This window comes from Phaethon aethereus (assembly GCF_964289735.1).
Source record: "Phaethon aethereus genome assembly, chromosome: W".
Taxonomy (NCBI): Eukaryota; Metazoa; Chordata; class Aves; order Phaethontiformes; family Phaethontidae; genus Phaethon; species Phaethon aethereus.
The window spans coordinates 19,366,413-19,391,186 of record NC_138581.1 but is presented as its reverse complement, the minus strand read 5'-3'; the positions used below and the strand labels follow the sequence as shown (position 1 = coordinate 19,391,186).

The following is a 24,774-nucleotide window of genomic DNA, read 5'->3' as shown; positions in this document are numbered from 1 at the left end:
TTAAAGGAGGCAGATAAGGTTTTTTCCTTCTTCTATTTCTTCTTGCACTTTGTCACTGGATGTGGCTATTTCAGCTTGCGCCGAGAAGACTGCACAGATGAACGTCAGAATAGTGCCACCAATAGCTGTGTAGAAAGCCCAGCCCAAGGAGCAGTCTCCTAGTTTGTAAGCAGAAGCATAAGGTCCACAATAGTTTATTGCTTTCTGGCATCCCCAACCTGCAGGGTAAAGTATCAAGCCTAAGATAAGGAAGAGGCCTAGAAATAAAAATAGAAAGAAGAGAGAAGTTTAACAAATGATCAGTTTAACACCAAACACAGCACATGTAGTAATGGTTATCATGGTGACTACTCACTCATAAGTACCAGGATTGGGAGAAGATGACTCTTCCCCATCCATCCGTCCTTTATTGATTGTTCCCTAGTATATACCACACAGTGTTTTATCTAAACTTGGAGCTATCCTACAATTTTTCTTATGAAAGGTTTACTTCATATGATAATGACTTTGTTCTTAATTTTAATCCCTGTATTCCTTCTACATCCTTTGTTTTCACACATTATTGCTAGGCATACAGAGCTTGCAAAACATTTGAGCATCCCTATCTACTGTTTATACTTGCACTTTTCAAATACTTAGGAATGTTTTCATCCCCTTTTGAATTTGTATTTAGCTAGCCCTCTCAGCTTTATTTAGTCATTCATCATAAACATTGTTGTCTTTTTCCTCTGGATTTTTCCTACCTTGATTTTCTTGCCTGGAAAAAATAAAATTTCAAACGGCATTTGCTTATTTGGCCACAGTAGACAAATAAGACAGACAGTTCAATAAGCTGCTTTTGCAATGAAGGGATTCTGGAGTCAGCCACAAACTAACGGATCTAAGTACCTGTCGCCAGTGCATAAGTAACACTGGGATCCTCTAAACAGGTGATCAACTGCTGCAGAAGGAAAGCACATTTCTAGTGATGCATGAGCAAAAGCCTCAACTCCTGATCTTGCTAAACCACCCGAACACCCTACTGTGCCTCAGCCTGGAAGTAAAAAGCTCAAACTAGATGTTTTGCCCATCTGATTGTCTCTCATATTGATAGTTTTCTCTCCTATGAGGACCAGTCTGTATCTAAGCAGTGAAGAGCTTCATTAAGGAAATGAAAAGTCACATTAGAGTCCCTGTACATATGATGTGTCTTTGTACAAAGGTGAGAGATTTAATCAAAATGCCTAATATGCTAGTGACTACAATGGTCTCATATTAGCCCTGCGCACTGGGTTTGCGTGGCAAGGTTTTGGTAGCGGGGGGGGCTACAGGAGTGGCTTCTGTGAGACACAATGAGTTAAAACCAGATCTCCTTCCTACAAGGTATGTAACTAAACATCAGGACAGCTCACAGGTATCAAAATTTGTTTTCCGTTTTCTTTAAAATTTTACTTATAAGAAGAGGAATAATTATGCAAAATAGTTTTTGCTTAAACACAATCAGTTTATCCAGAAAATGAATACAGCCTTCCAGATCCCATAAACATTACTGATTTTGTTGCCCTGCACTGTAAAGCACTTTATTCAGCCTGGCACCTTGAGGAAAATAGCTGGTAAAGGTGTTATCATCTTCTAGAAGTGGGCTGAAAGTTGTGCTTTTTATGTGTGGTGCTGGTTCATCCATAGATTTCATCCAATTTCAAAATTTCTATTAAGTAATAAACCAGTCACTTTTTCTACCCTATACTAACAGATTACCAAGAACAGCTGTAAAGACTTGTTTGCATCTTCAGTTCAGTTAGACTAGCCCATTCTGCAGTATGTTAGTGTTGGGATCACCCTGCACGGCTCGACCTTAAGGAGAAGGAGCTGTGGAAAACAACTAAGAAGAAGCGAGGAAAACAGGAACACCTGCAAGCAGCGAATCCTGACTGTGTGAGAGGCGTGTGGACAGCACGTGATATTTTGTATATAGCCAATTGCAATAATGTGTGTAACAAGCTGTAACCAATCATGACTGTGTGCGCAGTGACTAAACAAAGATTATGATATATATTGGAGTCAGACAAGACAATAAAGGGCTTCGGAATATAACTCTCATAGAGTTGTGAACTCCATCCTTCTCCCGCAACTGGTGACCCCGACGTGATACGATCTCTGGGATCTCATCGTTGAACACCGGTCAAGCGCAGAGGACGCCGCGGGAGAAGCCCGGTTGGAAGAATTGCAGTCAGCGGGACTGACGCAAGGAAAAAGAAAAAGGAATACGTTGCAACGGAGAAGCACCCAGCGAGGTGAGGTGAGCAACCGGGGCGGCATGGGGCAGAACACATCGCATGAAGAAGGGGCGATAGTCAGACTCCTGCTGCATATGCTCTCTAAGAGAGGACTGAAATATGATGAATATACACTTAGAAGGCTCCTAATTTGGAGCCGAAAGAAAGGGTACCCCCCCGATCCGTCTGTGGCGTTTAAGGCAGAGACGTGGGAGGAGATAGGAAAAATGTTATGGGAACATATTGAGAAAACCGCCGCAGAGTTAGTGACGGCGTGGAAGTTGATATTAACCACATTAAAAGCCTTAAAGGCAGAGACAAAAGCTGCAGCTGATATGGAGGAGGCTGTTAAACCGCCTTCAACCAATCCCTTTTTAACCGAGTCAGAGGGTCCAGGACCTTCAGCGACTCCGACTGCACCTCCTGAGGTGCCAGATGTACTGGGTGAACCGGCCGCATTAGATAAGTCAGAGATACAGATCTACGATGATATATGTGAGGGCAAGACGGGACAAAGCTGCCCAGAACAATGTACTCAATGTTCCCCTGTGTGTCCATGTGAAAGACTGATGGGGCGGGCTTCACCACCCCCGAAACCACCCAGACTTAACTGATTCAAAGCCGTAGTTTTGAAGCCCTCAGCCTGATAGCAACGACGAAGAAGAGCCTGTTGTAGAGACTATAGGGAGGCAAGAGCCTAGGATGAAAGGCGACCCTAGGGAGCGGTGGAAAGACGTTTTTTTAGGAGCAATGAAAGACGAGGAAACGGAGTTACTGATGGCATTTCCTGTTAGTGTACAGCCTCACGGGCCCAATCGCTGGGACCCATTTCATTGGGACTTGATTAAGAAAGTGCGGAAGGCAGTGCAAAATTATGGCTTGCAATCACCTTTCACGCAAGCTCTATTAGATAACATATTCACGGGAATGGTTCTTACACCATGGGATTGTCGGCAGATGATAGATATGTTGTTGACACCAACCCAAAGGTTATTGTGGGCAGACAGATGGTATAAACTCTGTATGCAAGAAGCCCTGAGAAACCTGGAGCGTCAAGACGGCGATCCGCTTCAGAACATTACTATGGAACAAATGACAGGCCAGGGACCATTTGTGGATGTTAGATTGCAAGCTCGGCTGCCTTTAGAAGCCTTGCAATTAGTTGGGCGATGAGCGTTGAATGCATTGCGAACAGTCCCTGAGGAGGGAAAGAGGCAACCATCTTACACGCAAATTAGGCAAGGGAGAGATGAACCATATATGTCTTTTGTTGATCGTCTGAGAGACGCTTTGAATAAGGTGTATACCAATGAAGACGCAAAACTAGCAGTGTTGTTGAATTTAGCGGTAGAAAATGCCAATGTAGATTGTAAAAGAATTTTCACAGAATCACAGAATCACTAGGTTGGAAAGGACCTTCAAGATCATCAAGTCCAACCATTAATCCAGCGCCACCATGTCCCCTAAACCATGTCCTGAAGCGCCACATCCACACATTTTTTGAACACTTCCAGAGATGGCGACTCCACCACCTCCCTGGGCAGCCTGTTCCAATGCCTGACCACCCTCTCGGTGAAGAAATTTTTCCTAATATCCAATCTAAACCTCCCCTGGCGCAACTTGAGGCCATTTCCTCTTGTCCTATCACTAGTTACTTGGGAGAAGAGACCAACACCCTCGTCGCCACAACCCCCTTTCAGGTAGTTGTAGAGAGCAATAAGGTCTCCTCTCAGCCTCCTCTTCTTCAGACTAAACAGCCCCAGTTCCCTCAGCCGCTCCTCATAAGACCTGTGCTCCAGACCCCTCACCAGCTTCGTTGCCCTTCTCTGGACACGCTGCAGCACCTCCACATCCTTCTTGTAGTGAGGGGCCCAAAACTGAACACAGGATTCAAGGTGCGGCCTCACCAGTGCCAAGTACAGGGGCACAATCACTTCCCTACTCCTGCTGGCCACACTATTCCTGATACAGGCCAGGACGCTGTTGGCCTTCTTGGCCACCTGGCCACACTGCTGGCTCATGTTCAGCCGGCTGTCAACCAGCACCCCCAGGTCCCTTTCCGCCAGGCTGCTCTCCAGCCACTCCTCCCCAAGCCTGTAGCATTGCATGGGGTTGTTGTGGCCAAAGTGCAGGACCCTGCACTTGGCCTTATTAAACCTCATACAGTTGGCCTCTGCCCATCGATCCAGCCTGTCCAGATCCCTCTGCAGAGCCCTCCTACCCTCCAGCAGATCAACACTCCCACCCAACTTGGTGTCATCTGCAGACTTACTGAGGGAGCACTCGATTCCCTCATCCAGATCATCAGTAAAGATATTGAATAAGACCGGCCCCAGAACTGAGCCCTGGGGAACACCGCTTGTGACCGGCCGCCAGCCGGATTTAACGCTGTTCACCACAACTCTCTGGGCTCGGCCATCCAGCCAGTTCCTCACCCAGCGAAGAGTAAACCTGTCTAAGCCACGAGCCGCCAGCTTCTCCAGGAGAATGCTGTGGGAGACGCTGTCAAAGGCTTTACTAAAGTCCAGGTAGACAACATCCACAGCCTTTCCTTCATCCACTAGGCGGGTCACCTGGTCATAGAAGGAGATCAGGTTGGTCAAGCAGGACCTGCCTTTCATGAACCCATGCTGGCTGGGCCTGATCCCTTGGTTGTCCTGCACATGCCCTGTGAGCACTCTCAAGACCAACCGCTCCATAATCTTCCCCGGTACAGAGGTCAGGCTGACAGGCCTGTAGTTCCCAGGATCCTCCTTCCGGCCTTTCTTGTAGATGGGCGTCACATTGGCAAGCCTCCAGTCTTCTGGGACCTCCCCTGTTAACCAGGACTGCTGATAAATGATGGAGAGTGGCTTGGCAAGCTCCTCCACCAGCTCTCTCAGTACTCTTGGGTGGATCTCATCAGGCCCCATAGACTTGTGGGTGTCCAGGTGGTTTAGCATGTCCTTGACTGCTTCCTCCTGGATTATGAGGAGTACATTGTGCTCTCATAGAGCTGTGAAGTCCATCCTTCTCCCGCATGTTAGGTTTTCTTAATTGTTTGTTTAAAGTAATTCAGACATGCAAAAAAAAATCCTCATTGAGAAAGAAAAACTGGGTCCTACCTAGTAAGCAGTTAATATACACAAAATGCAAAAACCATCATCCAACTGTCTAAAATTAATGTCTATGAATGCCAGACAGTTCACAAAAGAAAGTCCTTCCTCCAGCATTTTTCTAACGATGACACAACACCACGGGCATGAATGAACTAAATGTCATTTTTCATGGCAGCAAAATCCATTAGTGAGTGATATCTGTTCTCTGTGAAGGGATTTCATCACTGCTTACATATAAGAACAAATGACAAATTTTATGCAGTGTTTCCTGACTGATTGGCCAAACTACATTAAGTATAAAGTATTGCTTTATCTTGGACAGACCTAGATAAGCTGTACTTTCATCCTGCTGAGCCCAGCAGTTGTTTCAGACTAAAAAACAGCAGTTCCTTCTCCTCTATTCATCACTATTTTCCTGTTCTGTGTAACCAGCATGACTACATGATGTATTTTTCTGACTGTACATTGGTCCAGTTGCCATTTTTCTCTAATGATCACAAGCCCTTTGGTAGTTAAAAATCACCATCACTGAAGTAAGAAACCGAATCTGAAATGTCAATGTAGCTGCTGCCACCAAGGAAGCTTTTAAAGTTTACCCCCTCATCACTAACAAACCTAGAGAGCCTGTGTTTAACTGCAAACCTGGCTTATGGCTGAGTCACAAGCAGGACTGAGAAGTTACATCCATCTCTCTTTACCAACAATAGAGCACTGAACAACTCCTGAAAGCTACTGGTTCAATGTATGTATGCCCCAAGCTGAAAAGCCATTACTCAAAACTCAGCCCCCTCAAAAGGCTGCAGCACTGTCAAGTGTATTAATCAGGACTTTACTGAATTAAATTTTTTTAAAGAGTATAGAAAATTCCTGGAGAAATATTGACTGCAGCCCACAATTTGATAAACTACAGCTGTTTTCTTACAGTTGAAAACAAAATTTGGAGAAAAGTCTTAATTATGGGCTGTGAATACAGTCATTCTCATCTGTTTTTTTTTTCCTTTAGATGGCTAACTTCGTGAATCCTATACTGGCCTAGCATAATAAAAGAAAAAAAATGTAATGTTTTTACTACCAAACCTACCTTCTACTCCATTTCAGTGCAGACAGAAAGCTTCTCAGGACATGCACCTCTTCTCACTATCACTAATATTTATCGTCATTTCTCATTTCATTAATACCTGGTTCCTACTTGCTGGGAAAAGTGAATAAAGATGATTCAATTAAGCCAATTCAACATACCAACAACAGAAACAACACCCTTTGGATTTCATGCTGACTAACAGCAAGTGGAGAGGCACAGACTCTGACTTCACATATTCAGCTCAAAGCTCCAGTACCCAGCACAATGGCTGAGCTGCACAGGGTACAAAGATGCCTTCCTGACTCTCCCTCTCTGCCCAAAAAGGGGTGTTCATATAAAAAGATCAAGAGGAGCTTTGCTTCTTGCTTCCTAGTAACTACAAAAGAGCTACAGAGCTCATTTCTATGATTCCTGCAGCTTAAACAAAATACACACAAGATGCTTTACCGCCCACCAACAGAGCAAACTGTGGGCTAAAGCAGAAGCCAGCAATCCAAAGCACTTAACTGTCCAACCACCTGTAACCAGAGCAGCAGCTTCCAGAGACCCAAAGAAAAGAACCACTTCTGTGCTCCCAGGAACAGGGATGCAGAAGGAAGGAAAAATATCCATGTGGAAAGAACAAGGTAAGATATAGCAGGGGTAGCAAGGGCAGGAGAGGTTATGATACTGCTTGGAAAGGCAAGGTCTGCTTTTAAACAGGTGAACTGGTTAAATGTGATATGAATAGCGCAGCAGTCTCTATGTTCTTCCACCATTGACCTAAGGAGAAACGCACAACCATTTTATGCAACACGAAAAAGCCAGAGGGCTGTTTCTAAGGCTTACTCTGTAGCCTTGATCTACATCTAACACACATCCATGCAGCTGCAGTTGAGCAAAAAACACTTAGAGGCCAGTCTGCGGCTAGACGATCCACAAGGGGAAAAACCATGGTAAATCCTCAGCACTGATTACTCATATCAGCATCCACAGGGCAGAGCCTCGCCAGGTCCCTTACATCTCTGCTGCTTTCATAGAAGTTTATGCTTAATAACCTATATCCCTGCCTTTCTGTAGCCACTGCTCAGTCCCTGGGGCTCGCCTGCCTGCAGGTGTCTCATTTTGGTTATTTATTTGCATTACCGCAGAGCCTGACAGCTCTGCTCACAGTTTCTGCCTCCAATAGCTGACAACCTACTTTTCAGACAAGACACACAGAGACAGAGCACAAAGCAGAAGCGAGATAACCCCAACCAGCACAGTGGCAATAGTTTCATCACATCCATAGCCTGACAATAACCAAGTTTTTCTTTTACAGCCTTTGCAACAAGACAAGAAAAATGTCTATATTTGGTTTGCATGGCAAGGTTTTGGTAGCAGGGGGGCTACAGGGGTGGCTTCTGTGAGAAGCTGCTAGAAGCCTATGTCCGATAGAGACAGTGCCAGCTGGCTCTAAGATGGACCCGCCACTGGCAAAGGCTGAGCCAATCAGCAACGGTGGTAGTGCCTCTGTGATAACATATTTAAGAAGGTAGAAAAACTGCTGTGCAACTGCAGCCAGAAGAGAGAGGAGTGAGAATACGTGAGAGAAACAACTCTGCAGACACCAAGGTCAGTGAAGAAGGAGGGGGAGGACATGCTCCAGGCACCAGAGCAGAGATTCCCCTGCAGTCCCTGGTAAAGACCATGGTGAGGCAGGCTGTCTCCCTGCAGCCCATGGAGGTCCATGGTGGAGAAAATATCTACCCTGCAGCCTGTGGAAGACCCCACTCTGGAGCAGGTGGATGTGCCCTGAAGGAGGCTGTGACCCCATGGAGAGCAGATGCTGGAGCAGGCTCCTGGCAGGACCTGTGGACCCGTGGAGAGAGGAACCCACTCTGGAGCAGTCCATTCCTGAAAGACTGCACCTTGTGGAAAGGACAAGTGGAAAGGACCCAGGCTGGAGCAGTTTGTAAAGAACTACAGCCCATGGGAAGGACCCATGTTGAAGAAGTTTGTGGAGGACTGCCTCCCGTGGGAGGGACCCCACACTGGAGCAGGGGAAGAGTGTGAGGAGGAAGGAGCGGCAGAGACAATGTGTGATGAACTGACTGCAACCTCATTCCCCATCCCCCTGTGCCGCTCAGGGAGAGGAGGTAGAGAAATCAGGAATAAAGTTGAGTCCTGGAAGAAGGGAGGGGTGGGGGGAAGGTGGTTTTAGATTTGGTTTTATTTCTCATTATCCTACTGTGATTTGATTGGTAATAAATTAAATTAATTTCCCCGAGTCGAGTCTGTTTCGCCCATTACGGTAATTGCTGAGTGATCTCCCTGTCCTTATGTTGACCCACGAGCCTTTCATCATATTTTCCTCCCCCCCGTCCAGTTGAGGAGGGGGAGTGATAGAGTGGCTTTGGTGGGCACCTGGCATCCAGCCAAGGTCAACCCACCACAATGTCAAAGGAAGAGAAATGGGATTTCAGTTGCTTGTGGACAGCACAAAGCAGCATGGGTGTGCATGTTTTTTTTTTCTGAAGAGTCCCCAGGGGGGGTGGTGGAGGATGGTGATGGATGGGCTGCACAAAGCCAGGAGCAAAGTATCCCCCTAATGAACGAAAGACATCAGAGAGCATGGCCTGGAGCTTACAAGGGTCTGGAAAGGGGAGCCAAGCGCCTTATCCTTGGCATTCATTTATACTCACAGTGCACAGGAACAAAAGACCAGCTCCTAGCACAATCTACCAATTTGTGTACAAAAGTTGCTTTCTGGATCAATTAACTATTCTAACTCTCAGGTTTCTTGAATTTGACTCAGTTATTCTTACGCTTGACTCATTCAAATATTACTTTATTTAATCTGCATTATGCTGCTTTCTAAGCCATTTAATGCTGTAAGTTAAGATTAAAGCACTTATGCTTTTGTTAGTTGTAGAAGTACAGAGCTCAGTTTTGTGTTGTATAATTTTATGTCAGCATAATCTGATGAAGCAACAATTATCTCCTGTCAACAGTTTGCCTTGAGATGGATCTGGCAGGAGGACAGTAAATATTAATGATACAGATTTCTTTTTCTTAATAAATTTCTTGATAAAAAATCAGTTTTTGCTCTTGTCCCAGTGTCTTTGACCAGAAGGCAATCTTCAAGAGAAAGAACAGAGAACAAAAATCTGGTGCTCTATCTGAAGAAAAGTTTTCTGCAAGGAATCCTTCCAGTTCCTTGTGCTAACATACAGTAAATGAGAGTTTTAATTCACAGCCAATCTACCTGTGGATTAATTACTGTTTGTTCCACCTGCTGGGAGGAAAAAATTCATTTTGAAAACATTACAGGCTGTTTTCCACTGTGCTCCTCTACAGGCTCACAGAGCTCAGGCTTGCTCTGTTCTAGATTTAACCCCCTCTCTGAGCACAGCTGCAGTGCTGGGGGGTGCAGCTTCTGCTGTACGCATACTCTTGTTCTTACTTCTTAATTAGCTCTATCCCACTTCTTTAAATCAGTATGATAATTTTTCACAGTTACATTTTCCTTCTTAGTTGTTGCCAGTTCTCAGTTACCTTTTATCTTAGGATTCCTTAAAACAGAGGTCTGAAAGAATGCTACACAATGCCACCAGATGCCTAAGAACGACAACAGCAAACTATTTAAATGATTTTTTTTATCCAGAGACCTCATCTAAAACTCTTTGGTATAAGTCTGTCAGCAGAGAACATTTTCCCATGTTTCACTAAAGGCAATTTGCTCACATAACATTTTATTATCAATCCCTAATTACTTGCTTTCAAAGAGAAATAAAAAATCTAGATGAGGTTTAGATTTTATTTGGATTATTAGACTAAAATTATTAATTAGACTTCCTGATTACAACATAGACAACCTATTAAACATCAGCCCTTCTATATTCAAATGATGTAAAATCAACTCCTTTCTCCTAAAACACCAAAGCAAAACAATGCAGCATACTGTGAAATAACAATACGAATATGTCGATGCACCGCTTTGCGATGATGTTTCTGAAGACAGTTCAGTAATGCTTTTTCTATAGGAGAACCCTTTTTGTATTTGTACACTAAGAACTTTTCCCCTTCTAAGGGCCTGGAACTGCAGGAAGCAATCGCTCCTCATTTTTATACACTGCAGTAGTGCTGCTTGGCTAACATAATGGAAAACCAACAGACTGATCTATTGTTATGGGCATTTGTATGTCATATTATAGGCTGGTCAGTGCTGGGGTCAGATCTGAGTAAAAGCTTTTTCATTCCATCCTTAGAAACAATCCTCAAGACAGGGGTTAGGCAGATGCTTGTTTAGCTAAGTGAAGGCATGCTACTTAGTTTTGTCAGTCTCCTGTGCAGCTGTTGTGCCATATTAAACAACAACATATACTAACAAAGACAATTTCCATTGCAAAGCCTGAAACTATCTTCTCGTTTCCTAGCAAAATAGCAAAAAAAGCTTTTAAATGCTGCCAAAGAAACAAGAAATTAAGCAACTGTGATCAATGAGGTGGCAATGCAACAGGCTCCCATGGAGCAGCACAACCGAGCAACAACATTTTGAGACAGGAAGAGAAAAAAGGGTAAAGGCAGGGAGGGATTAGTCTTTCCCAACACCATGCAGGTAGCACAAGCAGGTCGCTTCCTCAATGGCAGCGATCCTGATCATTCTCAACTTCTGCACAACCACAAGAGATTAATGCTTCAGCCCAAGGGCATTGCACCAGCCAGGCAAAATAAACCTGCCTTTATTGCTCATATTTCCAAATGTGTCAATATGCTACCTGAACAATTTCATGCTTAAAATATTTGTACAAATGCACTATGTTAGCTTAATCTAAGGAAGCTTTCACATACGCAAACTTTACCTGACAAACACCCTACCCACCAGGTCACCATTCATGTGCCTTTGACTGCCTCATCCACCGACAAACAACTAAAGCAACAGCCTCATACTCAGCAGCTGTATAACAGATGCCTTCAGCCCTGTGAAATGATACAGTAATCCCATTTCAATCAGATCAGAGCTAACGAGGCAGGCTCAGGCCAGCTGACGTGGTGGTCACAGCACTCCACACTGGCTAGGAAAAGGGGTGAGGGTAGTGCCAAGGCACTGAAAGGAGTGCCAGTTACGGCATGGTGCCCAAGACCTGCCTCCGCAGCTGCTCTCCATCCACCTGGATGACTGTAGGCCCCACTGAACACAAGCAGCTGACCAGAGGCAAGAAGGACTTTGCACAAAAAGAAAGAGGAGACTCTGCAAGTCTGAGCGCCTTGGAGATAACATCTGGCCCGCTAAGAAATGTTGCAAAACAAACAGAAGAAAAATTCCTAACAATAAGAAGATCAATGCTTAAAAAAACCTACTCAGACACTGCACTCAATGCAGGTTCACACAAGCAGAGGGGATTTGGGATAAGTTGGAAGCATGGCTGTTGATGTTGGGGAGGGTTGCTCATTTGCACCAAGGCAAAGTCCATACCTCCATACCTGCAGTCACTGCTGAGGAACGCAGCCATATGCAGATTTCAATGTACCTGGGATACCCTAAGCCGAGGCAGGAGAATTCATTGTTTAAAATTATAACCAGATGATCTCTCAAAACCTGCACAGGTTTTTTTTCCCCTTTAAAATTGTCTTAGGGTTATATAAGGGGAAGTGATCATCCTAAGAGGTTACCACTGCCTACCCCAAGCTGAGGAAGAGGATAAGATCCCTAGTCTTTTCAACAGTAAATTAACTATGCCATTTGCTCATGTATCTTTCCCCATTTATTAAGCAAATAAAAGATGTTCATTCATAACCAAACCTATGTAAAAATAATACTTCTGATGGCATTACTGATGTTAGGGTGTGGAAATAGGAACAGGAATACAGTGCAGGGGATCTGTGTAACAGGGAAGGCTACTGATGGGAGACTCAGACTATTAAGTATATTTTGCTACCCACAGAAAAAGCCAAAAAAAAATCAGATTATAAATCTTGATGTGGGTTGCTTTGCTTTGGCAGAATGACAGCATATGGGGGATTTGTGATTTGGTTTTTTGATATTGGTGTGATCTTACTGATTGAACTCCTCTTTAACAAAGCATGAGGCTGTAGACTCCTGTTTTTAGGAGGGGAAGGGCCAATTCCCCATTAGCTTTTAACAAATTTTATATATGTGGTAAGAGTCCCCATTAGTTGGTGTATGGGATTGCCCGGCTAGACCGGTTTCGGAGCACGGGGGCGAGATGCAGGGAGCTGTGAATCGACTCAGCTTCGTCTCACCTTGACAGACCCTTATCTATGCAGAGATGATTTGGGGGGAGCTGCAGAAATGGCTCAGCCCGGTGTTGCCTGAACATCATGATAAGAACTGAAACCTGAATGGAGCCTTGAATAATCCATTAACAAGCAAATGCCCTGAGTACCATTCCACCACTTTTCAGTTATTTGGTGTGCTGATGGACCATCATACCACCAGAGATAAACACATAATCCACTCAGGTGAGTCCTGCCCCCGCCCATAAATGAAGGCCATAAGGCTTTGGGCGGGAAAAACCGGCAGGAAGAACCGGTTGGGATGGGCTGCCCCCGCCCGCCACAGCACACCCCACCGCCGAGCAGGGAGAAGCTGTCTGTGGCTCGGCTGCAGCAAGAAGTTGCACAGGGTAGGAGTGGGGGAGCAATGGACGCTGTACAAGGTAACTTCCCAGGGATTAGGAGGCCTTGCTTGACAGAGGGTAAGTGATTAAGAAACACGCATGCGGTGTTTGGCATGCTTTGGGATTGTGATTGGTGCACTCTTTTAAGGTATTAATGTCTAGCACACCTGTGGTTTAGAATTGCAATAGTGCATTCCTCCATTGTATCCATAAAAACCTGCAACAGTGGTGTATTGGACCTATGAGTGAAGTTCAAATATATTGTTACTGGACCTGTAAGTGAAGTTCAAATATCTAATTTGAACCTTACAGTGAAGTCTCTTTCTCACCGTCACAGTTGAGAAGGAAGGAAACATGGAGATTCAAAGTAAGATGAGTCCCAAGCCCTGAAATGACACCAAAGGCCCTTTGCTGGCCATCAGCCATGTGGAGTCATGTCACTGCACTTCACAGGGGCTCCTGTGCAGAAGAGGCTAGCCCTGCAATTAAGTCAAGATCAAGCACTGTATAGGGGAAAAGCCAAATGCTTATGAGTTTTCAGCAGTGCAAAGGTAACCGAAGACCTCTGCTTGCAGGGCCACTGCTCAGGCACAGCTGTGAGGGCTGGTCACTGCCCATGTTTGGCCTCAAAAGCCAATGAAGCATCAAGTGTTTTTAATCTAGGACAGCCCAATAACAGGCTTGAAACTGCTAAATGAGTAACTAAATTGCGGATAGTAAATTTGAGAGGTTCCTGAGTTAGGGAAGGAAATAATGGGCTATGTCAATTATTCCATCCCCAAAAGAAGCAGAGAACACCTGGTGCGTTTCACAACACTTGACATAACCTTTCCCAGTGCTGTCCGACTGGTGAGAATCAGTGCCCTCCAAACCATCAGTTGCTTATGCTGAATCATCGGAAAAGGAAAGAAAAACACTACCTGGCGACCATGGCTCTATAAAGGAGGCTAAAGCAACAACCTGCCTCAGCTTAAACAGAGGTAAAAAGGCTGCAGGCCATTTTTTTTTCATGGCATTACATTCCCTCAATACTGATCCCGCAGCGCAAAGATGACCTTGGGGCAGGCTGCAGAGGGGCTAAGGCTCAGCGAGAAGGAAAAGGCAGAGGGGAACATAGGAAGGGGAGAATTTTGGGTGGCTTGGCGGGCCATACTGCAGCAGAATGTAGGCTGCCCGTGTTGGGGAAGGAAACACAGCTCAAACCCACCAATTTCCTGCACCACCATGCCAGGCGCACCGAAGAGAGGAGCTAAGCATCAGTTAGCCCCCCCATCTTGAAAGAACCACTTTCATCTTTTTTCTTGCATTTGAGTGAAAACACAGCCTTTGTTAAATTTAAATAGTCTGCTAGTGCTTGCAACCTATATATAACAGCAGCATCAGTCTTGGCTCTGAAGCCTGGAAGCAAAAATCAAACCAAAAGGGAGCCCCGCTACTCTCCCATCACCCCCACCCTCTTGGGGGGCAGCCCTGCATCGCCAGGACAGGGGGAGCATAAAAAAGTTCTCAGCATCTCACCTACACCAGTAGAGGTAAGGGACTTTGGCATGCACATGTGCCACAGTAAAACATTTCTCAGTGGGTAGCGCGAGAGTCTCACACTGAGCACCATTTGATGGAAGAAATTTATGCTTGCTGAGAACATCAGCTGCCAAACTTGATCAGTGAAAACCTGCATTTTTGTCTATTTTTCTTTTCTATTTACAATCTGCTGGGTGTATACTGGTTCCATCTTGGTACCACAGGAGATGAACCAACCACCAAATCTAACCAAACACAGAAACCTTCACTTTATTTCTTTGAAGTTACTAATACTCTCCCTCAGGCTCAATGGCAATTTAGCACTTGAACTCATTTTCCTTCTCTGGCATATTCCATCACAGCAGTCTCCTTAGCTTGAACTTTCAGCAGTCAAGTGTATATTAGATGTTGCGCTGGCATTTGGCCATATAGGTCACAGGAAGCATTATACTACAGAAAGCAGTTCAGACCATCAGGATTTCCATTAGAAATCCCCCCTCCTTTTTTCTTTCTTCTCACCCCAAGAATTCAGAATTTTGGCATCAGAAAAGAAAAAAACTAAGCTAATTCCAGGAGGAAATATGCTTTTTGAAAAACGCATGCTCTGCGTTTTAGAAAGACAAACAAGAAGCTTCCTTGCCTTCGAAGGCAAAACTGCTCTTGCTCTGCTCTCCTACTGCCCAGGCTCCCCAGCTGAGCAACAGCTTCCGTCACCCACAGGCAGCAACATGAGCTCAAAAGGTGCTTTCTTCCTTGCTCATCCGCTTGGCCCTTTCTCAGACAAAATAATACATCTTTACAGCGTGCTGCTGCCTGCAACCAAATATCCTAAACTATTCTAGAACTATCATAACCTTTCGCGTCATGCTCTGAGCATCAGAGCTCTAGCAGCCTCATGCCCCCTCTGCAAGAGCTTGCTCTCCTGCGTTTTCTCCCCTCTCCAAGGAAAGTCCCGGTTGACCTCTTCTTCCTCAGCTTCCTCCTCTGCAACTCCCAAGGGCCTCCTTACCTCCCAGCAGCCAGGAGCATGCAGCTGCATGGCCCCACATACTGTGAATCCTCAAAATTGCGCCTCCCCCCATGCAGCTGGATCCTACTTTGTACACCCCCACAAGCAGCTCCAGATCATAGAATCATAGAATAATAGAATAGTTTGGGTTGGAAGGAACCTTTAAAGGTCATCTAGTCCAGCCCCCCTGCAGTGAGCAGGGACATCTTCAACTAGATCGGGTTGCTCAGAACCCCATTCAACCTGACCTTGAATGTTTCCAGGGATGGGGCATCTACCAATTCTCTGGGCAACTTGTTCCAGTGTTTCACCACCCTCATTGTGAAAAATTTCTTCCTTATATCTAGTCTAAATCTACCCTCTTTTAGTTTAAAACCATTACCCAGTGTCCTATCGCAACAGGTCCTGCTAAAAAGTCTGTCCTCATCTTTCTTATAAGCCCCCTTTAAGTACTGGAAGGCTGCAATCAGGTCTCCCTGGAGCCTTCTCTTCTCCAGGCTGAACAACCCCAACTCTCTCAGCCTTTCCTCATAGGAGAGGTGTTCTACCCCTCTGATCATTTTTGTGGCCCTCCTCTGGACCCTCTCCAACAGGTCCATGTCTTCCCTGTACTGAGGGCTCCAGAGCTGGTTGCAGTACTCTAAGTGGGGTCTCACCAGCGTGGAGCAGAGAGGCACAGAATCACCTCCCTCAACCTGCTGGTCACACTTCTTTGGATGTAGCCCAGGATACGGTTGGCCTGCTGGGCTGCAAGTGCACATTTCTGGCTCATGTCCAGCTTTTCATCCCCCAGTACCCCTGAGTCCTTCTCAGCAGTGCTGCTCTCAATCCCTTCATCCCCCAGCCTGTACTGATACCGGGGGTTGCCCTGACCCAGGTGCAGGACCCTGCACTCAGCCTTGTTGAACCTCATGAGGTACACATAGGCCTACTTCTCCAGCTTGTCCATATCCCTCTGGATGGCCTCCCATCCCTCAGGCATGTCAACTGCACCACTCAGCTTGGTGTCGTCTGCAAACTTGCTGAGGGTGCACTCGATCCCACTATGTCATTGATGAAGATATTAAACAATACTGGTCCTAACATGGACCCCTGAGGGACACCACTTGTCACCAGTCTCCATCTGGACATTGAGGCATTGACCACTGCACTCTGGATGTGGCCATCCAACCAGTTCTTCATCCACCCAACAGTCCACCCATCATCTCCATTTTAGAGAGAAGGATGTTGTGGGGACCATGTCAAAGGCCTTACAGAAGATCCTCTTCCCCTTCAGATGGTTCCCATCATTCCCTGCTCAGGTAATCTTGTAATCACCCAACCTCCCAAATGAAAATGATGACCAATAATTATAACACGCCAAACTATTTCTTAGTGCAATGGATGTAAAACAAACTCTTCCAGCAGCAAAGATGGACTGTTACAGACACAGCTGGCTTCAAACTTTCATCTTTTCATTTTAGAAAATTGTCAAGATGTTCCCTTGCATTTGAGAATAAAGCTGTACTCCTGTAACTGAACTATTGCCCGGGTACTGCAGTAGTTTCTGATCGAGGAACCCCCCCCAAGGTACCACAGCAGGGAACCGAAGGCATGAACAGTAATACAAGGGAAAAATAAGAAATCATGAAGAGGACAGAAAAATGAATGCAGGAGAGCTTGTGAGGATACCTGAAAAGAGAAAGAGAAAAAAGAAAGAGACTTCACTGCTTGGGGCTGAGCAGGACAAGCGCCGGGGGAAGAAAAAACCATCCTCAGAACAAAGCCGGGGTACAAGAGGAAATGCTGGGCAGGAATAAAGTAGGGTGAAATGTTAAGGAAACCCCAGTGCTGGAAGATGAGAGGAGAATACTAAAGTGGGACCCAACAAAGGTTTCTCATGGGAAGAAGCTGAGTCATCTCCCTGGCAATGCTGGAGGAGAAACTGCTGGGGTGAGGGAGAGAATCCCAAACCTGCAGTGTTTGGCCCAAGCTGAAAGTGGCTGGGGGAACCTAACACTCCCAGCCCATCTGCAGCAGCCCTTGAAGACAAAAGCCTCTGCCTCATCTGACTGAATGTACAACCATTAAAGGCATAACTGTGGCCTGGCCCAGTCTGCTTAAGCCACACAACAGCAAAATGCAGCCATGCATTCACCTGACGAAACCAGACACACCCCTTGGCATGCAGCCAGCACGCAGCTGGTCTCCTGACTGACATAACAGGATTTTTACATACTTTTTTTTTTTTTGCATGCTTCTGTCAGAAACCCTTTTAGTCAAGCCCCGTTTGAACTAGGAGACTGTGGATCATGAACAAAGGGGTGAGAGGGGGGTGACCTGTAAGAGGCCTCCCAGATGAAGCCATCAACACTCTGGAAAGACCTTACATAACAGGAGCTATTTTATCCCTTTTTGGTAAACCTACCTGGCAATACAGCCCTACTCTGGCACGGAAAAGCAGGAATAACAGAAACTGAATTCCCAAACCAAGCTGCCTTCCTGACACTCCAGCACCCCTTCCCCTCTGCTCTCTCCAAAGCTTTCTCAGGCACATGATGGTGTAGTTCCCCACAAGGAAACACAGGGGCCTGCTCAAGTTTTGAGGTCGAGATAATATATGTGCTGCTAATTTAGCTTCTGCTTCTTGACATGCAGTCAGTATGTCACTAGCAGGTCATGGCTCACCTGCATGTGTCAGCCACCGGCCACACTGCTGGCTGTGGAGAAGAGGCTGTGTCTGCTCAGCCATGAAACTGGGGCCCAGCTGTGCCGAGCTGTGCCCTTAGAGGTTAAAAAAAAAAGCCAAGAAAAGTTGTTGATTGATGAACTTCATAAAGGAAATTGTGTCAGAGACAGAAGGCTGAACCTGTTTTAGGCTCTATCCTAAGCTCCCCCCTACCCTCCTTTTGAGGCCAGGATATGTTTAGATTATACTACAGTGCAGTACCAAAGCCCAAATAAAGCTTGTAAACATATATGCAACTATCCTATATCCATATCAATATATGTCAATAGGTGTGGAGTAATCGCTGAGGGGCACTTTGGAAATTTACCCTCTAAGAACAGCATTGAAACCGGGTGGAACGTAGTGCTAGTGTACAACGAGTCTGTACCATGGCGATTCCCTAGACAACCCTAGATGTTGGCAACATCAGGGGCACTTGGTGTGCTGACTCTGGGAGAGATTGCATGGAGGGTGGAGCGGAGTGGAGACATCGCGGCCACGCTCTGTGAACAGGGGAATTTAAGGGTACACAGTGTGTACATTAATAAGCTGCACATGTGATGCCCTGGGTCAGTGACCTGTCAACTTTGATGAAATGCTGTACTTGGAGTGAACTTTGCTTATTATAATATCATTATAATACTAAAACGCACACCCCTCTCAAAAGTTACCCACCTCCCAAGGTGCGACCACTCCTCAATGAGCATGCGCACTGAATTTTTCCTAGTCTGTACCTTTAAATGCGAAGCGAGAGAATTTTGAACCAATCCTGATAAAGGTATGTATGACTAGAGTCACTCAAGCTCCACCTGCAAAGTAAAACACTATAAAATAGTTTGAAAAGAGCTGGATGTCAGGGAAGACACCATCACTCCTGACTTTTAGGATCCACCGACGGGCTGACCCTCTCTTCCCCCCCATCGGGACGCCTTTGGGTAAGATTCGAACACTTGGTCATACCAAGTGCCTCCCCGGGAAACTTAGAAATCTCTATAGAGTCACTTTACATCTTTTAACACGTTTATAGCCAAGCAGTGTTACTCATACTTTTGGCATTTGCACGTGCTTTGTAGGCAGTGAATTTATCACCGGCAATCCAAAGAACCTGTGTGTCTGTTGCTTCAATAAATCGCACTATTGATTGACTCAGCCGTGTGTGTGTTGTCCCTGAACGTGACCGTACCTCTTACCTCTGAGTGTGGCCGTGTGAGTTCAGGAGGTGTCCAGCTGAGCAGGTAGTGTGATGTTAGTAGTGCATCCGGACCCGTGATAGTCCAACGAAGGTGTTGGGTGCGACCGGACTACTAACGCTAACTTTGGGCATCATTCAGAACCTAAGCTCAGCCACCCCCAGTCCCTCTGATATCTGAGGATCGACTGGAAAGCAAGGGGGTTTAGTTTCTGCCAAATTGCTCTGCCTCTTAATGCAACAATAGGGGATCATCAATTATTTACTTCCTATAAATATATGATTACTGTGAAAATTTACTTTGAATTGGTTCTTATCAGCTACCATATAATAACATACTGCCTCTTCTAGCCTCCCCATTTCAAGTGATTAACAGACTGTAAAAATAGAATACTTCCCCAAAAAAAGACATTCAAATGAAAGTCTGCCTGGCCTTCTTGCTGCTGGGTAGTAATTATCTATTTTATTACATGGCTCCATTCTTTGCTCTATCTATTGCAAAGATGCTTTTCCAGATGAAACAATCCTCAAACATTTCCAAAACCAGGGCTACTGATTACTATTTCTACAGCTCCAGAATGAAAGACCCTGCAGTCTGAAAATAAGTGGTAGAAAATCTTGCTCTATAACAAAGGAGTTACATGAGTTTAAACAAGAGCCATATTTTCTTCCTTTATAGCTTTGTATTTCTAATTTTCTGCCACAAAAAAAACAACCCTCTGTGAACCAGATATGTGTATGGCTCCTTCCCATTGACCTAAATGAGAGTTTGCATGTTTCTCCAAGGGCCATAACAGAAGAGATGTGGCTCTGTGTTCTGCAATTTCACCGTAGGCATCATCCAGGTCACAACCAATGTTGCTAGACTGAAAAGATATATCCGGTATCTGTTAATGTTTTTTCATTATGAATTCCAGGAATAAATTAACTTTCTGTATGTTTTTAATTATATTAAATCTCCACAGCAAAAATATAGATATCTTAAATGAGATTAAGTCTGCAAGGTCCTGAGTTCCCATAGATGACTCTGCTGTGGGTACATCTTATCTTTGAAAATGACGTTTGACATACTTGCAAATATTGTACTGATATAGGCTGATAAACAAAATGATTTTGTGAATTCTTCTCCTACATTTATTAAAAAAAACATAATCGTCCACATTTGAAAGAATGATCTTATGCTTAAGATGATTAAGGCTGGATTGTATCTTGTTCTCTGGTCAGGGCATTAATATAGCTATTATAATCCTTGTATGGATTAACCATGATGACAGGGTTAATCAAGGACAAACTGTCCTTCTTGAACAAATTGCTTAAACATTTTCCAAAACTTGGGAACTGAGAAAGATGAAATTAACAGCTGTGATAAGTCATAAGGAAAATACTTTCAACTAAGTAAGCAGATGCTGTAATGCTACTGGCACAAAAGTAGCAGTGGACCCAATAAAATTAATCTCAAGAAAACAAGTTGTTAGCCACAAGACGCCTGGCTGCAAATACTGGCAGGCGTACTTCTCATAGCAATGGTTTCAGTAATGTGACCTTTCAATCATCCAGTTTCATGCTGTGTCATTATTTATCTGAATTATAAGAAGGGAAGTGCTTCTATCCTCAATACAGCTCAAAAAAGGACTGATCTATCCCCTAACATGTAAGAAATACTTCATCTACTATATTGTTCAGTTCTTGAGGTCACGAGTCCCTTTACAGGTACATCTGGTTTGATAGGGGTTGGACTAGATGACCTTTAAAGATCTCTTCCAACCCAAACTGTTCTATGATAATAAAACATAAAACTGCCTTTGCATATATTTTCTGACAAATACATGGTCTCCAGAACAGTTTTCTAAGATACAAGAATCTACTTCCTGCTAATCTTGATGTCCGACTAGATATTTTGAGATGGTACCAGAATTGTAAGTAAGGTTATCTTTTCAATAGACCCAAGTTTGATGTGCCAAACATCTACTTATGCTGCTAACCAATCTCTCTCGTACAAATACAGTTCCAACAGAAAAGAAGTAATATCATCTCTTGAAAATCAGGTTTCATGGATTATTTCTGAAGTACAGGGTAAGAAAGCAAGAAGATAAAACCTCCTCCTGGCTCTAATCTGCACTGCAGAGCTGCTTACTTTGTCACGCTGGTTCTGGCAAATCCTGTAAACCAGGAGTGACTACAGCAAAATGTGTAATTTTTATCTAAAGGATAAATCAGATAAAGCAGATCATTAATCTGCTACTTGTATGCCATCATCTGGACAGAAGCATCTTGAGCCAACTTAGGGATCTAATTCTGCTCCAGAAGCATGAACCTTACATTGTGGGTGATGCGAAATAAGCAGTACGCTTTTATACTGAAATTGCTTGAAATGGAGGACAGTGAGTCATTGCACTAGTGCTTTAGGAGTCAGTGTCGGCCTGGCCCTGGCCTGTACTGCTGGCTCCGGAGGGCTGCAGTGGGCATCAAATTCAGTTTTTGACTACTTCCCCATGTGTGTTTAGAATAAGATTAATTTAGGCCTCAACTAAGCAAATGAAACCAGCCAACTTCATAAAGGTTTGAACACCTATTGTTACACCTCCTGTCTAGGTATGGCTACCACAGACATGTTTGGCTGCCTCAATAGAGGTGAGGAGGGGGGAAGCCAGATTCCCATTTTGAGCAAACAAGTTAAAATTCCTAATTTTTATTGTAATGAAACCATTTTATGAATTAAAAACATCTGCTTAAGAGCATCACCAAGAGGGAAAGAGGAGTTGGCCCTGTTCATTCCTTACCTCCTCACAGGTCTCTGAGGGCTGCCAGAGGTAGGGCAGAAGACCACCCTCCTCCTCCAGATGACCACACTCACGCCACAGAAGATGAAAACCTGCGTATGGGACAGGTTCTTCACATGGCTCACTGGTGAGTAAAGAAAGCCAAATACTGCTCTAACTAGGACTGTCCAGTGTTGGTTTACATAACAGTCACTTAATCTCTGTAAAATCCACGGGTTTAAGCAGAAACACTAGAACCAATTCATCTTTTCAGGCAAAGCACAGCTGAGACTTGGATGGTGAAGAGATAAGCTCACAGGTCTGTGTAATTACAGCTGAACAATAAGCGGGCTAAAGGAAGGGTTTTTTGTAAGGTATTGCTTGTCAAGCTCACAGCCTTGAAGGAGGCTACTTAGCATGAAACCATGGGTGTGTGACTGCAGGCTGTTCTTATCTCTGGGGTGGTATTTGCTCTCACTACAGTCATGAAGTGTCTGAGACATAAAAATTACTAAAGTAGTAAGAGGGAGATAGACTGCCTTAACAAGAGTATTAACTTTGCTCTCTGCTGGTAACAAAGGAGAGAAGGTTTTGTTACTGAAATTCAAACAGAGGGGAAAAAACTGAACAGCAAACAAAAGCAACATTGGTCAGTTCATTTTGGCACGCACCAGGCTGCAATCCTGCTGCCAATGTCAATGTATTACATGCTCTGTAGCTATAAATTTCAGTTGTGTTTGAATAAACACCAGCATATAGAACTGCTTTGGGTCCGCCTAACGCAGTCTGTTTGTAGACAGGACAGAATCACTGTTTCTTCAGCTGAATGGCACAAAAATTAAAATCTTTAGCTGCTCTCAAAGTACACTTACCTGCAATCCCTTGTAGCAGCCCACAGACATTAAAAATGCTTTTCTTCATAATACTCTGCACACACAGAGTAAAGATGGACACAAATGCCATGGCGCAGAGAATCATGATTCCTGAGGCTAGGAAAATAGCGGTTGCCTGCCAGAATCCACTGGCAATCTCACTGAAGTTTTCTGCATAAGGACCACAAAGTGTGTCTCATCTGGAAAGATGCATATGGGAGATTCTGGTGCAGCGCCCATAGATGCCCAGCGTTGGATGGTAAGGCTCCTGCAACCCCCCTGTTCTGTTGTCCATGTCCTCAGAGCTCAAACTGTTTGCTTTACCAATCAGCCAGTCTGCACTCATGAAAGCAGTGAGCTCTGTGAAAGCCACGACAATACTCATGAGAGTCCATAGCATTGACCGACATGTTACAATGACATGACACATTTTGATGTTCAGTGCTTTTGATCAGTGCAGCTGACAGTCTTAAAATCCAAGCACGAGGGGAAAAAGAATTAAATTAAGCAAGAAAAGAAGGACCCTTAGAAAGTCACTGTGGCTGCTCTGCTTGCTCTTTCAGCTCTCTCACAATGGCCAAGACAAAATTTCTCAGGAGAAAAAGTGAATGGCCCCAAGTTTTGCAAGCAGTACAGTAATCTGTTCTCTCTGTTTAGTTCTTCCTTTTTTCTTTCTGGGATGCTGATCTCTGAAGTATGCTTTTCTTTCTTAACATTCATACTGGCATACGATGCTGCAGGCTGGTGGGGGAGGTTGCAAGGACTGCCCACTGTTTGACATCACACATCTACAAGAAAAAAAAGAGACAACACAGCAGCAGCGAGAAAAAAGTTTTCATTTCCACCCCCACAACAAACCAAGATCCTGTGCAGATCCACATCAACATGAAAAAGCTCTAATGAGGGCCTGTCAAACAGACCCTGCTGGAAACCTCCTGGGTTTGTCCCAAGGGAGTGATTAATCTCCCTCTGCCTGGCAGTGCAACCCATTGCCAGTGTTTGTCAAGCCCTTTGCAAGCAAAGGTCTCAGTAACACCCAGTGGTCCCACCCACTCCTACCACCACACCTCCATCATCTTCCTCTTGTCAAAATTACCAAGGTTGCTGGCAGTTACCCAGCAAAATGTTCATACACGTTTAACCAGTTTCACAGACGTGCAGCTCAGGGGGCTTGCTGCCCTGCCTTTGATTCAGGGAAGCAGCATGGCATGCCTTTGGAAAGGAAGCTGGGCACAGCTCTATATGCCACAGTCACCCAGGTGCGAGGGGCAATGAAGGAACTGCCTTCCAACCTGCAGTGCAAGGAGCTCCTGCAACCTTCTAGGCTTCTCCTGACTGCAGCCGACTCAGTCCCAGTCTCGAGAGGAAGCAAACAGGATTACAGCATGGACAGCCCATCCCGCAACATGGTGACACTGAAGTGTGGGTTTTGCAGAACCGGTGTTTCCCTGGGTTCTGTATCCAGCTTTACGCTAGTGTTTCAGAAAAGTGATCTGCCTGCAGGTATGTCACACCTTGTCTTGAAATGATGCTGACACCAGCAGCCTCCAGGTGACCTATGCCACTGTAAATAGGAAACTGTGGAAAAATGTCCCAGTCGCTGCCAAGCAGCCAAGAGCCCCGGTGAGAGGAGCTGCCAGTCAGCCATGAGCTTCCTAACTCCCCTCAATCCCTGCCCTTC

At 44.9% G+C, this 24,774-nt stretch overlaps 1 protein-coding gene across 1 annotated transcript; it reads right to left on the bottom strand.

The window, feature by feature from the left end:
- LOC309415235 (LHFPL tetraspan subfamily member 2 protein-like) lies at positions 1-23,523 on the bottom strand (the record flags this gene model as incomplete). Its single annotated transcript, XM_082012691.1, is given in 3 exon segments — positions 1-257; positions 23,094-23,289; positions 23,293-23,523. Coding segments are annotated over 3 exon segments (684 nt in total).
- Between the last annotated feature and the right edge of the window lie 1,251 nt (positions 23,524-24,774).